The sequence below is a fragment of the Tachysurus vachellii genome, chromosome 5 (genome assembly GCF_030014155.1).
Source record: "Tachysurus vachellii isolate PV-2020 chromosome 5, HZAU_Pvac_v1, whole genome shotgun sequence".
In the NCBI taxonomy this organism is placed as follows: Eukaryota; Metazoa; Chordata; class Actinopteri; order Siluriformes; family Bagridae; genus Tachysurus; species Tachysurus vachellii.
The window spans coordinates 9,094,262-9,110,748 of record NC_083464.1 but is presented as its reverse complement, the minus strand read 5'-3'; the positions used below and the strand labels follow the sequence as shown (position 1 = coordinate 9,110,748).

Sequence of the window (16,487 nt, the reverse complement as noted above, 5' to 3'; positions counted from 1 at the left end):
CATACATACGAGAAATTAACCCTTTTTAGCAAATGTAACTTAATTTATGAAATAAAACATCCTTCTCTGTTAAATACACACATAGTTTTCTCTCACACTTCTGATGAACTTGTGCTCAAAAATCTCTTAGTCAGTTAAGTTCCTTTAGTTTCTTTTCTGAAAATGAACTGCTAGATATAGCAGTTTTACTTAAACATTTCATGATACAAATGGACAATGAAGCATTTTCATATTAAGTGACAGGAAGATAACAAAGTGTGCACAACTTAACACCCCGACCATTCAACATAAAATGGTAAAAACGCATATAGTAATAATGATAATTGGTTTTTACTATTTATGATGCAATAACATTTAACTGCCACATGCAGTATTTAAAGTAACTCAGATTTCCAGCTCTTCTTTATTTCTTAAGAGATTTTAACAAATCCCAGGCAGTAAAATTATTTACTTCAGCATTCTTTGTTTACATGAAAGAATTTAATCCTTTAATCTGAGTTTAACTAAACTTAAGTATCCAACATATATTTTGACTTAGTTTTAGTTTACAGTCATAATTTGGTAGTATTACTAATATATCTTTATCCGATTAATAAAATATTTCATGCTTAGTTCAGGTCAGTTGTTATTTCTTTATTTTTTTTGTATAACTGTTCATCTGTCTCCTGTACTGTAGACTGGACTACAGTGGGCCTTCGAGGGAGTTTTTCTTCCTGCTGTCTCAGGAGCTCTTTAACCCATACTATGGTCTGTTTGAGTACTCAGCCAACGATACCTACACCGTCCAGATCAGCCCCATGTCTGCCTTCGTAGAGAACCATTTAGAATGGTGTGTCATACCATATTCTCTCTCTCTTTCTCTCTCTCTCTCTCTCTCTCTCTGTCTCTCTGTCTCTAACTATGTCTCTCTCTCTCACTCTCTTTGTGTTTTTCTCACTCATTCACTCACTCACTCATTCACTCACTCACTCACTCACTCTCTATCTCTCTCGCATACTCTCTCTCTCTCTCTCACTCACTGCCTCACTCACTTACTTGCTATCCATCTCTCTTGCATACTCTCTCTCACTCACTCAATCACTCTCTGTTTTTCTCACTCACTCTCTCTCTCATACTCTCACTCTCTGTCTCTCTCACGCTCTCTTTGTCTCTTTCTCACTCACTCACTCTCTTTCACTTTCTGTCCCTCACTCTTATTTTATCTCTCAGTCTCTCCTTCTCTCACTTTTTACTAATATAGGCAAAAAAACTCTGATAATAAAGATGGCTACTTGTATCTGACGTCCTAGAGAATCAGGAAATGCCTTAATATAATAGTGAACTCTTATGTAATCCATAATATAATATTACATAAAAGCATGGCAGTCAGATAGAAGTGAACCAAGTGCAGTTCCTAAGTAAGTAAATTTGGATAAGAGCATTAAGTGATGTACATGTCTTAACTAATGCTGTTTTGCCGCACAGGTTCCGCTTCAGTGGACGTATTTTGGGCCTGGCACTGATTCATCAGTTCCTACTGGATGCATTCTTCACCAGGCCCTTCTACAAGGCTCTCCTCCGACTGTGAGTCTTCCTCTCAGCACACATTAAACACGTCTTTGTCACGTGTTCTATAATTATCTTAATTATGTTTTTGTTTCAGGATCTAATGTGGCATAAAATATGACTTTATGTGTGTCAGAGGAAGATTGTGTCAGCTCTTACTCTTTTAATTTGTTTACTATCCTGCGATAGGTCATTCGATCACTGCCTTACTATTCTCTGAGTGGGAACCAGGACAAAAAAAAAAGAAAAGAAAAGTAAATCAAGTTAAAATAGTCAGCTTTTTGCAAGATAATGGAAATTTTAGTTTGTTTTAATGAAACTAACTAAACTTCATTGACTAAATTCTAAATTCTATAATACTTATTATTATTATTTTAATACTGTTTTGAACTATTGGCATAATACATTTAGGAACTTGAAACCTTTTTACCCTACATGGACCAGGTTATTCTTTATTTTCAGTGTGTCAGTCTAGATCAGGGCTTGTCAACTGGAACTTTATGGTACTATTTTTCAGGAGATATCAAACTAACAAATAGCTTTTTTTTTTTTTTTTTTTTTTTTTTTTTTTTTTTTTTTAAAAATATGACAATCAAAAGTTACTATTTTAAGATAAATTAGCAGAAAAGGAAGCGTTTATTCTTGCATCAAATTCTAAATCAATGTATCTCATCTGTTCAGAGACCATGGTATTGTTCAATTGTACTAACATAAAGCACTATCACTAAACAACAAAAAATAACCATTTTAAATGGTCTTATTTGAGGACAGGTTCATCATTAGACTCTTTTTCCTAGGGAGTAGGCCCCAGTAAAATTTTCCTGATAAGGTAGATTACAGTAGTAGGTCTAAAAATAGGGTTTCCTTCACTTTTCAATACGACATTGTATCTGAGGATGAGGAGCGGTAAATACTGGGCGTATCGCTCTGTTAATGTGTACTGTGTGAATTTGATTAACTTCCTGTTAATCTTCCAAATCTCATTTGACAGATCACATTAGCTTGTTCATTTTATAACATTTCTTAATTTTGTTATCTTTAATTTCTTGGAAGTTTTAAGGTTATTTTGTAAAAACTTTAGGGGAGCCTGTGTTCAAACCCTAGAAACACCCCCTGTTTATAGAGTTTTAACACAGCCGTACTTATTCCTGAAACACTTAAACTAGCTCTTATTTTCCCTCTTGGCTTTATGTGCATATTAAAAAATAAATAAATAAATAAATCAAATCCCTGAAAAGAGTTTTAGGCTGATGGCACCTAAAGTCTGTAACCTAGTAAACCGGTGTTAATGGATTCATTGATAGAGACTTCAAAGCACTTTTGTACATCGCTCTGGATAAGGATGTCTGCCAAATGCCATAAATGTAAATGGAAATGTTTATAGCCATGAATTAATTGTTAAAGGTTACACATTAACAGTTATTGTAACTGTCGCTATTCACGCTAGTTTATTATCTGGAGCTTTGTAAGCAAAGACCTTTAAAATGTATGTACTATATAATACTCCTGGTCTAGATTAGCATTTAAACTGCACTTTAATAGCTGTAGATTAACATGCCAGCAAACATTTTGTGTGTGTTTTATCGTGGACAGAGCGACCGATCTGAGCGATTTAGAGTACTTGGATGAAGAGTTCCACCAGAGCCTACAGTGGATGAAAGATAATGATATTACAGACATTCTGGATCTGACCTTCACTGTAAATGAGGAGGTCTTTGGACAGGTAACACATGCCTTAACCCAATTCAGTTTTATCTGATTCATCATGAAAACACCTTCTGTCACAAATGGTCTCAGGATCTCAGAAATGTACATGTGCTTTATATACACAGGTAACAGAGAGGGAGCTGAAGTCAGGAGGATCCAACATTCAGGTTACAGAGAAGAACAAGAAGGAGTACATTGAGAGGATGGCTAAGTGGAGGGTGGAGAGAGGAGTGGTGCAGCAGACAGAAGCGTTGGTTCGGGGTTTCTATGAGGTACACTAGCACATTGACAACAAATCAACAGCTCATTCAGATATTTTTGCAACAGTAGCAGAAACCAATATGATCCTTTGGATATTTATTAATTTTACAAGGGTTGTTATGTTATTAATACAAACATATTATTATAGTTATTATCATTATTATTGAATAGTCCATCTTGATTGGTCAGAACAGCAGCTCTGTCAGTAGGTCTTGATGCACGATTAATCATAGGTTTATATAAATGCATCTGAGCAACTCACACATAGACTTATATGGCAGACACCATGTAAACGGATTAAACATTTATTTAATTAAATAAATAAATAAATAAAACAAGTAATTGTCGATGTACAGTTTGTAATATTTTTGAAAGGAGTCTCCAGTGTCAGTGAATGTCAGGTAAAGCTTTACTTTTTCAATAATACAAGAATATTATGTGCTGTTCTTCAAGAAATAAAAATAATTATTAATGTAATTATTAAAAAATTATTACATTTATTCCTTACTAAATGAATGAACAGACCCCCATATCACCCAAGGACATTAGTTGTTAATAATAAAGCCTGACTAAAAACTATTCTAAAATGAAAATACAATATCTTGCATGTCGGAATGTTTAATTGTACCTAATATGTTTTTGATAAGGTGGTAGATTCCCGTCTGGTGTCGGTTTTTGATGCTCGGGAGCTGGAGCTGGTCATTGCAGGAACGGCAGAAATTGACCTGAATGACTGGAGGTCCAACACAGAGTATAGAGGAGGTGAGAGTGTATTGCTTCAATAAATATATTGCCATTGACACTTTGGAGCTGAAGCATACTCATAACGTGTCATATAACATTGTGCTGCTTTCAACACAGCAGTTGGTCACCAAGAAAAGAACAGTCATTTAAATATTTACTTCATGTATGTCATGATTTAGCAGCAGAAGCTGTCAAAAAGCAATGACACCGATATTTATCTTGTTGCAGAGGCTCGGTTCTGTGAGCTGTTTATTTCACGTCTAAATGTCAGCAGTAGTAGATGATATTCCATGCCAAAAATATTCAAAAACATCCATAACTCATTAACCTCCAAGAGTGCTGTGGTGGGATTGCCAAAACACTCATCTGGCCCTTATTACAGCCTGAGCTCTTAATTGCCTGTGCTAATTATCTGCTCCATTTGAGCCATTTAACCCTCTTTTACTCAAGACATCTGCAATCAATCAATCTGGAGTCCAACACACCTTGCCCAACCTTTGCTGCCAAAACAAGCCAGCTGTTTGTCTCGCTCACAGTTTATTGCCATAAGTGGAATTTTTGACAGTGGTAATAAAAACCTCAAAAATTTGAGCTGGAATGACCTCATTCATAAAAGTGACATCAGTAGTAACCTTTCAAGTCCATGTTAACACTTTTCAATCATGTTGACAGGGCAAAAGATGAAATGTTCTCTAATCATTGATTCCATCCAGGCTACCATGACGGACACATCGTGATTCGGTGGTTTTGGGCGGTGGTGGAGCACTTTAATAACGAGCAGAGGCTACGGTTGCTGCAGTTTGTGACAGGCACATCCAGCGTGCCATATGAGGGCTTTGCAGCCCTGCGTGGGAGCAACGGCCCACGCCACTTCTGCATCGAGAAATGGGGCAAGATCACGTCTCTACCCAGGTATGACAAAACAATACCCATTAATGCAAAAGTTCCTGGGGCTGTTGTGAATTCTTCTGCAAGGTGTGTCTGTTAGATAGTGTTTCAGGATAAACTTTGTGTTTTGGGCATTAACAACATTCCAGTGACTCAGAAACACAGCACTCTCATATGTCACCTTGCTGCCAGTTAGCTGACAAAACCTGCTGTGGAAATGTTCACATTTTAAAGCATGTACTGTTACCTTGAATGTTCATATTAGTGTCTGCTATTATGAGACCATATAAAGTAAACGCTAGCTTACTAGGGTTAATTACTTAATTATTGACAATTGAAATAAGGAAACAAACAAGTTTCTACTATGAAAGTGAAAAGCAATTTGTTTTTAAATTCTAAAATGACATTTTTCTTTGTGTTGTTCATAAATGACATGAACCATAAGGTAATGAGGTAGGACATGTAATTTTGTTGTACCCTGTGCAATGACAATAAAGAATCTATCTATCTATCTATCTATCTATCTATCTATCTATCTATCTATCTATCTATCTATCTCCATCTATCTATCTATCTATCTATCTATTAATTTATCCATCTTTCCACTTATCCATCCGTCCATCCATGTTTATTATTAAACTTGGATCATTTGGAAGCCCCTGTAAATTAGCTGTTTCAGTAGACATGAGTATTATAAACATACAGTATTAGAACAAACACAAAAATATAAACCTCGGAGCTGTGCTGCTGTACAAACACCTTTTACACCTTCTGATGCACAAATTCAAATGATTTGTTGTACAAAGTGTCTAATACCACAGCATGGTTAAATTCTTGAATGTCATTGGTTAGGAGATATGCATAATTTTTGCTTTACCGCACGGCTCGGATAATCGTTCCTGCTTTATCATGAACGTTAGGATTATATTAATGTCTTTGTGATATTATGTTATCGTTTCTATAGCAACAGCTCATACACAGCTCATACATCGGCGACTCCATATAACTGAGGACAAATTATGAATAGAATTTTAAAAATTTATATATATTATTTTATTATTATTAATTATTAATTATTCATTATTTTATTAATTTATTATATATAGAGAGAGAGACAGAGAGAGAGAGAGAGAGAGAGAGAGAGAGAGAGAGAGAGAGAGAGAGAGAGAGAGAGGATATTGGTGAGGGAACAACTGGTTATCTGTCATTGTTAAAATGTTAGTTAGAACAGAACCTATCTTGTCTCCTGGACATTGCACAAGATTAAATCTTAGTATAAACTGTTATTATGTTGAAATAAATTAAACATTGTAAATTTTGGACAATTGCTGTGGTATAAGAAGAATCACACACTTCAGACCTTAAGGTTATATGAGAATAATTCACTTTGCCGTAATAACAGCTCTCCGCTTTGGAGCAACCACCACAGCATGGATTATTTTCATATAAAAGCATGGTCTGTTTCTATATTTCTTACAAAATTGTCAGATAGAGCTATTTAAGTTCTCATTTCTATAATAGTTTTGTACAATATCTCTTCACATTTTCATATATCCAGCAGTATGTGCAATAAATGCTCGTTTTGTCTTCTATAAAATCACCCACTCACTCATACTCAGTAAATTCCAAATAGCTCTTAGCCCAGAGGTGTTTGAGATGAGATTAAGTGAGGGATACATGCTGAATCACTCTCACATGTCCTCTCCAGCTGCAGGACAGTGTTCACTCACAGCATGATCACAGAAACACTTCACACTGAATCACACTTTATATCTTTCGAAACGTCCCCAATCAGTTTCATGACCTGAAAGAAGAGTAACACATTTCTCATTCTAACTCACAAATCTTTTAGTGAAAAATGATATTGTTTCCTATAGCTAAAGGTTATCTTCTCCTATGTCATAAGACGTAAAAATGCCACATTTGATAGTATATCCACAACTAGAATAAATAAAAAAAATGACTCAATGTAGCTTTACAGAACATAAGAAACATAGTACAGAAAATGTAATATTATACAAAGATTAGTATTAAGCAAAAGTTTGGGATTAATATAATAATATATAGACATATTAAACGTGTTTGTATTTTTCAACAACGAACAAACTCCCTTAGATGGAAGAGGAAGAAACCTTGAGTGGAACCAGACTCAAAGGGGAACCTCATCCTCATTTGGGTGACACTGAGGGGTGTGATTATAAATGTACAGTCTGATAATTGTGTTTTGACTAGGAGGTTCTTCTGTACATATATCTAATAAAATATTGTTTTTGGGTAAACTGTTGAGTTTAATATTACATATATATATATATGTATATATATATATATATATAGTATCACACAGAAGTGAGTACACCCCTCACATTTTTGTAAATATTTTATTATATCCTTTCATGTGACAACACTGAAGAAATGACACTGTACTTGTTACGATGCAGGACAAAGGCGAGTGAGGATCCAAATGCAGATTTTTTAAAGTTTAATTATTCAAGACACAAGAAAGCAGCTGAACAGACAGGCAGACAGAACAAGGCAACAAACAGGGCTAACAGGAAACAGGAACAGGCACACCAAGCAGCTGAACAGACAGGCAGACAGAACAAGGCAACAAACAGGGCTAACAGGAAACAGGAACAGGCACACCAACATCCAACATACAAAAATGACCAACCCCAGGGAAGTGAACAAACAGAGTATATATAGCTGACAGGAACCAATGACAAAGCAGAGACAATCAAAGACAAAGACAACACACCTGAGGAGATGAATGAGTACAATTAATGTCCATGGAAACCAAATAGTGGGCGGAGCAAACAATTAGCCACAGGGAAAGACAGCAGACAGAAACAGGACAGAAACACAGACAGACTCATTACAGAGCCCCCCCCCTAGGAGTGGATTCCAGACACTCCAACGCAGAACCGGAGGGTGGTGGAGCGGAGGCGGAACAGGGGTGGGAAGGCGGGCCAGGTCCATGTGGCGGCAGAGGCCAGGGCAGAGCCGGCGAAGCCGGAGGCCAGGGCAGAGCCGGCGAAGCCGGAGGCCAGGGCGGAGCCGGCAGAGCAGGGGGCCAGGGCGGAGCCGGCAGAGCAGGGGGCCAGGGCGGAGCCGGCAGAGCAGGGGGCCAGGGCGGAGGCGGCAGAGCAGGGGGCCAGGGCGGAGCCGGCAGAGCAGGGGGCCAGGGCGGAGCCGGCAGAGCCAGCGACCAGAGCGGGACCGGAGACCAGGGTGGTGCCGCAGGCAGAGCCAGCGACCAGAGCAGGACCGGAGACCAGGGTGGTGCCGCAGGCAGAGCCAGCGACCAGAGCAGGACCGGAGACCAGGGTGGTGCCGCAGGCAGAGCCAGCGACCAGAGCAGGACTGGAGACCAGGGTGGTGCCGCAGGCAGAGCCAGCGACCAGAGCAGAGTTGGCGGCCAGGGTGGTGCTGGAGGCGCTTTGAACCTATAAGGATGGACAGGAGAGGGAGAGACTGACAGAGACAGGGAGACAAAACTAGGGACTGATAAAGCAGATAGGCAGAGCCATTCGGTATCAAGCGCTTCAGGCAGGACAGAGAGTCTACGGGGCTTGGGCGCAACCATACTCGCTGGTTCCGTCGACCCGGTCGGTTCGGCTGGTTCTGTCGACCTGGTAGGCCCGGCTGGTTCTGTTGACCCGGTCGGTTCCGTTGACCCGGTCGGTCCGGCTGGCTCGGTTGACCCGGTCAGACCCATCGACCCGTTCGGTTCGGCTGGTTCTGTCGACCCGGTTGGCCCGGCTGGTTCTGTTGACCCGGTCGGTTCCGTTGACCCGGTCGGTCCGGCTGGCTCGGTTGACCCGGTCGGACCCATCGACCCGGTCGGTTCGGCTGGTTCCGTTGACCCGGTCGGTCCGGCTGGCTTGGTTGACCCGGTCGGTTCCGTCGACCCGATCGGTCCGGCTGGTTCTGTCAACCCGGTCGGTTCCGTCAACCCGGTCGGCCCGGTCGGATCTGGGGTCTCAGCGGGTTCGGCGGGTTCGGGTGCTTCAGCAGGTTCGGGCGCTTCAGCAGGTTCGGGCGCTTCAGCAGGTTCGAGCGCTTCTGCAGGTACGGGCGCTTCGGCAGGTTCAGGCGCTTCGGCAGGTTCGGGCGCCTCAACAGGTTCATGTTCTTCAGCAGGTTCATGTGCTTCAGCAGGTTCGGGCGCTTCAGCAGGTTCGGGCGCTTCAGCAGGTTCGGGCGCTTCGGCGGGTTCGGGCGCTTCGGCGGGTTCATGTGCTTCAGCGGGTTCAAGTGCTTCAGCAGGTTCGGGCGTTTCAGCAGGTTCAGGCGTTTCAGCAGGTTCGGGAACCTCAACAGGTTCATGTGCTTCAGCAAGCTCGGGCGTTTCAGCAGGTTCGGGCGTTTCGGCGGGTTCGGGCGCTTTGGCGGGTTCATGTGCTTCAGCGGGTTCAAGTGCTTCAGCGGGTTCGGGCGTTTCAGCAGGTTCAGGCGTTTCAGCAGGTTCGGGAACCTCAACAGGTTCATGTGCTTCAGCAAGCTCGGGCGTTTCAGCAGGTTCGGGCGCTTCGGCGGGTTCGGGCGCTTCGGCGGGTTCGGGCGCTTCAGGTGCCTTCGGTGCTCCAGCCGGTGCCGTAGGGATGCCGGCCGCCCGGACCGATGCCATCGGGGTGTCCGCCAGCTTGGCGATCAGCCGGTTCCCCCGGGCCTCGCCCGAGCTTTCCGGTCTGGCACCCATGTGGACGGGTTCGGTCACTGGTGTGCACAGGTCTGGGTCGGACCGAGGTACTGTAGGGGCCTCGGGCGTCCGTGGCTGGACTGGTTCCGCAGCCCACGGACCCCGATGCCTACTGCCCCCCCCCAAAAAATATTTAGGGCCGGTGTCCGACTCTGTCCTGTGCACGGTTAGGGAGGACCCGCCCAGGAGCAACGCTACGTTGGCCAGGTCCGTGAAAGGCCCTACCTCTCGGCCCAATGGCACTAGGTAGCGCAGCCCGTCCTCCAGACCATGCCGAAAGATGTCCTTCAGCTCCTTCTCGCCGAAGTCCACCCGATTACATAGGTCTAAAAACACCTCAACATATTCCTCGATTGGGGAATTGTCTTGACAAACACAAAACAAAATTTCTGCTGGATCCATGTTTTGGTTGGTCATTCTGTTACGATGCAGGACAAAGGCGAGTGAGGATCCAAATGCAGATTTTTTAAAGTTTAATTATTCAAGACACAAGAAAGCAGCTGAACAGACAGGCAGACAGAACAAGGCAACAAACAGGGCTAACAGGAAACAGGAACAGGCACACCAAGCAGCTGAACAGACAGGCAGACAGAACAAGGCAACAAACAGGGCTAACAGGAAACAGGAACAGGCACACCAACATCCAACATACAAAAATGACCAACCCCAGGGAAGTGAACAAACAGAGTATATATAGCTGACAGGAACCAATGACAAAGCAGAGACAATCAAAGACAAAGACAACACACCTGAGGAGATGAATGAGTACAATTAATGTCCATGGAAACCAAATAGTGGGCGGAGCAAACAATTAGCCACAGGGAAAGACAGCAGACAGAAACAGGACAGAAACACAGACAGACTCATTACAGTACTACAATACAAAGTAGTGAGTGTACAGCTTGTATAACAGTGTGAATTTGCTGTCCCCTCAAAATAACTCAACAAACAGCCATTAATGTCTAAACCGCTGGCCACAAAAGTGTGTACACCCCTAAGTGAAAATGTCAAAATTGGGCCCAAAGTGTCAATATTTTGTGTGGCCACCATTATTTTCCAGCACTGCCTTAACCCTCTTGGGCATGAAGTTCACCAGAGCGTCACAGGTTCGGTGAGATATGCTCTGTGAGATACTATATATATATATATATATATATATATATATATATATATATATATATATATATATATATATATATATAATAAATGTAGGTTATATTTGATGGTTGTTTTCCATTTGGTGGATGCCCCAACAGACACACACACACACACACACACACACACATCATTCTCGTTAGCTGTTCATCGGTCCCAGGTGAAGTACATCAGCACCCAAGCCACAAGTAACTGACTACTAATGGGAAGCAGGAGCATATTCAACACATCACTGCTTACTCAGTGCTGCCAACCCCTTTACAAAATACTTTGTCTCAAGATATTCAAGGGATCAAAAAAATTGAATTGATGTTTTGTTTATTGGCCTCATTTCTTTGATGATTCCCTGGGAAAAATGAAGCGAGCCAGTCGTTCATTCAGCAAGAGCTCAAAGAAGCCGCTGTTATCACGCTGTTTAGACTTTTAAATAAAGTTATCTGAGATGACAAAGTGTCTCATCCTAAAATTGCCCGTTTGTAAAGCTTTCACTGATGCATCTAAAGTTTCACCTTGAAATGTTTTTCACAGCTCTGCATCGACAAAAGGGAGAGGCGGCAGATCAAAAGCGAGCCGCCGTCAGCAGTCGATGCTGCACTGAGTTCAAATTTCACTGTCACACACAGAACCAACTTGTCTTTGGCATTGCAAGGATGGGCATCAGCACAGACCGAGCTGAATCAGTGCAATATGAGGGAAAAGCTAGTTTTCAGCATTACTTTAAAATATTATCATTTAAAATAGCTGCACTTTGTTTCATTTGCAGCTTAATACTGTACAGTGCCTTGCATAAGTATTCACCCCCTTGACCTTTTCCACATTTTCCACATTCTGGATATGAACTCTCATTGTATATCATAATTCAACACAAAATAGTCTATAATATAAAAGTGTGTGAGGGGGGTATACTGTTTGCGAAATTATTTACAAATAAAGTGTTTTGCCAAAGTATTCACCCCTGTTTTATTCAGGTCTCAGGTCTCATCACGGTCCTTGTATCAAGGTCTCACTGATGGCATAATAAGAACTATGGGTCTTTTGTACTTTGGACAGTGTGTAGTTAGTCTATATACACAATGCATTTCAGTGTGGGAACAGGGTTATAAAGTCAATAATCCATCTTGTTCAAATTGATTGAATCTACAATCTTGGCTAGAAAGAAATCTCACTTCTTCTTATCATTCTGTGTATTTCTCATGCTTGTTTAGACAAAAATCCAAAATAATAAATCCTTTATATTTGTTTATTAAGAGCAAATCGTTTGATATGGAGTCAAAAAATAAAATCATATCTTGATCTCTATTCAACAATTAACAGACAGTCTAAAATGATGAACTACGTATAGACACCCTACTCTGAAACAGTAATCTTATGTCAGATTGATGGCATGATTGTAATGTTGAAAATTTCAATGGGGTCAATACTCCAATCCTCCTACTGTACATGCAGAGAGTAATGATATGAAACCTTTCTGATAAGCACTGATTTTATACAATCACTATTCCTCTACTGTGAGAAAGGATCTAAATATCTGCTTTTATATCTCTTTTTAAATATCATTTTAATGCACAAAAAGAACTGATGCAGATCCTGCATACCTGCATAAATTCACTTGCTTAACCCTTGACCTTGTGGTTTGTCCAACTGCCCCTACCCCCACCCTCATTTTCTCGCAGGGCTCACACATGCTTTAACCGCCTGGATTTGCCCTCGTACCCTTCGTACACTATGTTGTATGAGAAACTGCTGATCGCCGTCGAGGAGACAAGCACTTTTGGTCTGGAGTGACCGATCCATTGACAGTGAAGAGACTATATTTTGTAAAGATACTGTACTTTGATTTACAGTCACTATATCTTCAAGAAACTGCTATTTTTTAATTGAAATTCATTCAAGCTTTCCTTTGTGATTTTTTTTTGTGTTTAACTGAAAGTGCATGAAATGTACGTAATGGAAATATTGTACATTATTATTATGGGGATGAGGGAGGGAAATTCACTATTAGTGTATAGAGAAAACCTGCATCCAGCCTACCAGGTAGTATATCTGACTGAATTCTCGTGCTAATGTTATTGTTACTAAGGAGGAGTTTTTTGACCTTATCTTGCTGATATGCTGTTATTGTGCATGAAGGATAAAGCTCACCTGACCAATGGCCTACATACTGTAAGAGGATATGACGTCTACTAGCATTACCTACTGTAAGTTAAAAATTACCATTTAACCTCTGAGTGAAAATTATTGTCTCTGAGAAAATGGGAGGATGTATACACATAATCACTGTGATAAAATAACATCCAGAGCTCAGGTTCTATCAATAACACCTCTTCAGTGACCTGTTCAGCCAGATGTGATATTATATTAGAATGATATTATCATTAGCTCAACAAAGCTGAATTATATCACAGGGTCTTATAATGGCATGATAAGAATATGGAAGACAGTATTACACTCTCACACAATCACACACACTTAAAGATAACTAGGCTACTGCATTCATGATTTCTAACCTTTTAACGTTCATTATTTAAGTTTATTATGACCTCAGAATATAAAACAGAAAATGTAACCCTTTTCACAAATGAAAAAACACTAAACATACATTTCTTACATCTGTCCGTTCGTGTCATATGTAATTTGATTGGACATTGTGTGCTTAATCTATTTTTCAAAGGGGAAAAAGATTTCCCCTTATTTATAAAGTAAATAATCCACCTTGTTCACAATGCTTGAATTTACAGTCTGGGCTAGAAAGAAATCAGCTCCAGCCTCAAATCTTTATACCATTCATACAACATGTCTTTCTTATCAGTGATGCTATAATGCTTGTTTCTACAAAAATCCCAAATAATCCATGAGAAATTGTTTGTTAACAGCAAATGATCTGATGTAGAAACCGAATATAAAATCATATAACAATATTTATTCATGAGTTCAGTCAGTAGACTGAAATTTTGAAGCACTGTCACTTACTGTATGTTATTGTTCTCTCACTCCAGAAGACACAGTGGTAAAAAGAAAGCAGGATGATCTGGGTGATGTAAGGGAATTAAGAGTATACCCAGGTTAGCATCCTAAATGCTAATCTCTTCAGGATGTGCTGGTATTTCTGACTTGAAAATAACTTCTTGAGTGCTTTCACTTGAGAACTCTTTCATGATGAGTTGTTCATTAGATGATTCAAACACACAGTGAAAGGCATGTTGTTATTGCTTTAATTCTCAAGAAAACAAATAAAACAGACAGGATATCACTCTGATAATAGTATTCATTATGCCAAATTGTTAATATGCCAAACAGCAGGCCAAGTACTGGAAAAAAAATGGAATATGCAATGAACATAAGGAGCCTTGATAAAGCAGTGCATTTAATTAATATTGTGATTTTCCTTTCCTGAGCTTTTGCCATTGTACCTCCATGATTATTTTGTGCAATGTACATTACTGAGACCACAGAGATATCCATATTAACCCGTACAACTAGAGATGTACTACTGTACAATTTCCAGTATGGCCTCTGATACTGAAATCAAATCTCTAGTATTTATCTGTAGGTATATACAGAACAAATGCTTACTGTCTAAAAGCTGATTTTGTAGCTCATATTTGTTTTAGGTTTCATGATAATTATAATGCAATGTCTTTTAAGGTTTCTTGATCCATTTTTATGTTTTATAGTACGTGCTATTGTTTTGTTGTTTTATTTTTTATTAGCACGAGTGTGATCAGATGAATATGACTGACAGAAACGTGAACTGATGTCATTCATTACTTACTTAATGTTTTATAGTTTATTTCACTGGGCACAACTTGTGTTTATTTAATTGTTGTATTACTTTGAAGGGACCATTAATAAACTGCAGATGAGTTTTAATAACTTTACACTAACTATGATCTATTCCTGTAATGCACTGAATTATTGAAATATGTAACAAAATTATATTTAAATTGTGTTGATCTAATAAAAAGCTCTTTATAAATGAACATTTACCATTTACTATTATGGAACTTGTCCACACCCCTGTTTATTTTGCGTTCACATCGAAACAGTTATTTAGATGTGAATATTGCGTTAGTGTGTGGTTAAGGGTGTGTGTAATGTGCTTTGCATTCTCTAGATCTGGAATAGTTATCAGCTAGCCAATCAGTAACATGGACTGTACAGTACGTGATGCAAAGTATATTTTCCTTGTTTCTATTTTGTTTTAACTATGTGTCTTTGTTTTGCACAAAAACAGATTTAGTGTATATTCTGTGGATCACCAATAGAGCAGTACTCAGGTGCTGTGTGGGAGAGTAGCTGCTTTACAGCTCATAGATTCCTGGTTCAATCCTGTGCTTTGGTTTCTGCATAGAGTTTTGCATGTTCTTTCTTTCTCCAGTTCTCTAGCCTTGTTCCTCCTCCAAAAACATGCCTGTGGTGAAAATAGCTATTGATTGCCCTAGGTGTAAGTGATGGTTTATGTGTCCTATAATGGATGGACTGGTGTCCCATCATGTGTTTATTTATGCTCACTCCAGGTGTTTTATTGATTCTGACCAGGATGAAGCAGTTACAGAAGTTGAATGGGAAAAAAACAATAATATTAATTAAATATTTTTAACACTTAGATCTTAGGTCATATGTTTAAATATATCTTGATGGATCTTCAAAATGTTTGCCACTGCGAAAAATAAATAAATGAATAAATAAATAAATAAATAATAATAATAATAATAATAATAATAATAATAATAATAATAATAATAATAATTGCATGCAATGATGTTCTCCCCGTGCCTCGGGGGTTTCCTCTGGGTACTCCGGTTTCCTCCCCCGGTCCAAAGACATGCATGGTAGGTTGATTGGCGTCTCTGGAAAATTGTCCCTAGTGTGTGATTGCGAGAGTGAATGAGAGTGTGTGTGTGACCTGTGATGGGTTGGCACTCCGTCCAGGGTGTATCTTGCCTTGATGCCCGATGACGCCTGAGATAGGCACAGGCTCCCCGTGACCCGAGGTAGTTCGGATAAGCGGTAGAAGATGAATGAATGAATGAATGAATGAATGAATGAATTGCATGCAATGCAGCTTCATAATTAATTTTCACTCTCACCACCAGGGGGCGTATTTGCATGATTTGTTCATTCGCAGGTTTTGCACGCAAACCTTATCTGATCGATCACTATAACATAAAACATATAAAAACACATCCTTAATTTAGCATTTGTGCCCAGAACGTGAAGTTATATCTCGTGAAATAGCACGATAGCACGTCCAAGGTACAAATAAACGCTATTCGTGACATTATTATTATTATTATTGCAATTATTGCAATTATTCCTAGTATTTAAGCAATTTCCTATGTTTTTATTCGTCATTTCAGTCTAAAATATATAAAAAATAAATAAATAAATAAAATCCAAAATGGTACAAACATTTAACATCTTGTCCCAGTGCCCGAGGGAAACCCTGATTACAAAAGCACCGCCCACTTTGGCTGAACTGCCTGTC

At 39.8% G+C, this 16,487-nt stretch overlaps 1 protein-coding gene across 1 annotated transcript in view; it reads left to right on the top strand.

The window, feature by feature from the left end:
* Positions 1-13,490, top strand: part of LOC132845250 (E3 ubiquitin-protein ligase HECW1) — an 89,762-nt gene extending 76,272 nt beyond the window's left edge. Inside the window, exons 22-28 of the mRNA XM_060869171.1 lie at positions 677-829; positions 1,465-1,563; positions 3,139-3,268; positions 3,378-3,524; positions 4,161-4,275; positions 4,971-5,169; positions 12,673-13,490. Of these exons, the coding sequence (XP_060725154.1) occupies positions 677-829; positions 1,465-1,563; positions 3,139-3,268; positions 3,378-3,524; positions 4,161-4,275; positions 4,971-5,169; positions 12,673-12,784 (955 nt within the window). The 3' untranslated portion in view covers positions 12,785-13,490. The remainder of the gene's footprint in view (positions 1-676; positions 830-1,464; positions 1,564-3,138; positions 3,269-3,377; positions 3,525-4,160; positions 4,276-4,970; positions 5,170-12,672) is intronic.
* Positions 13,491-16,487: the final 2,997 nt, after the last annotated feature.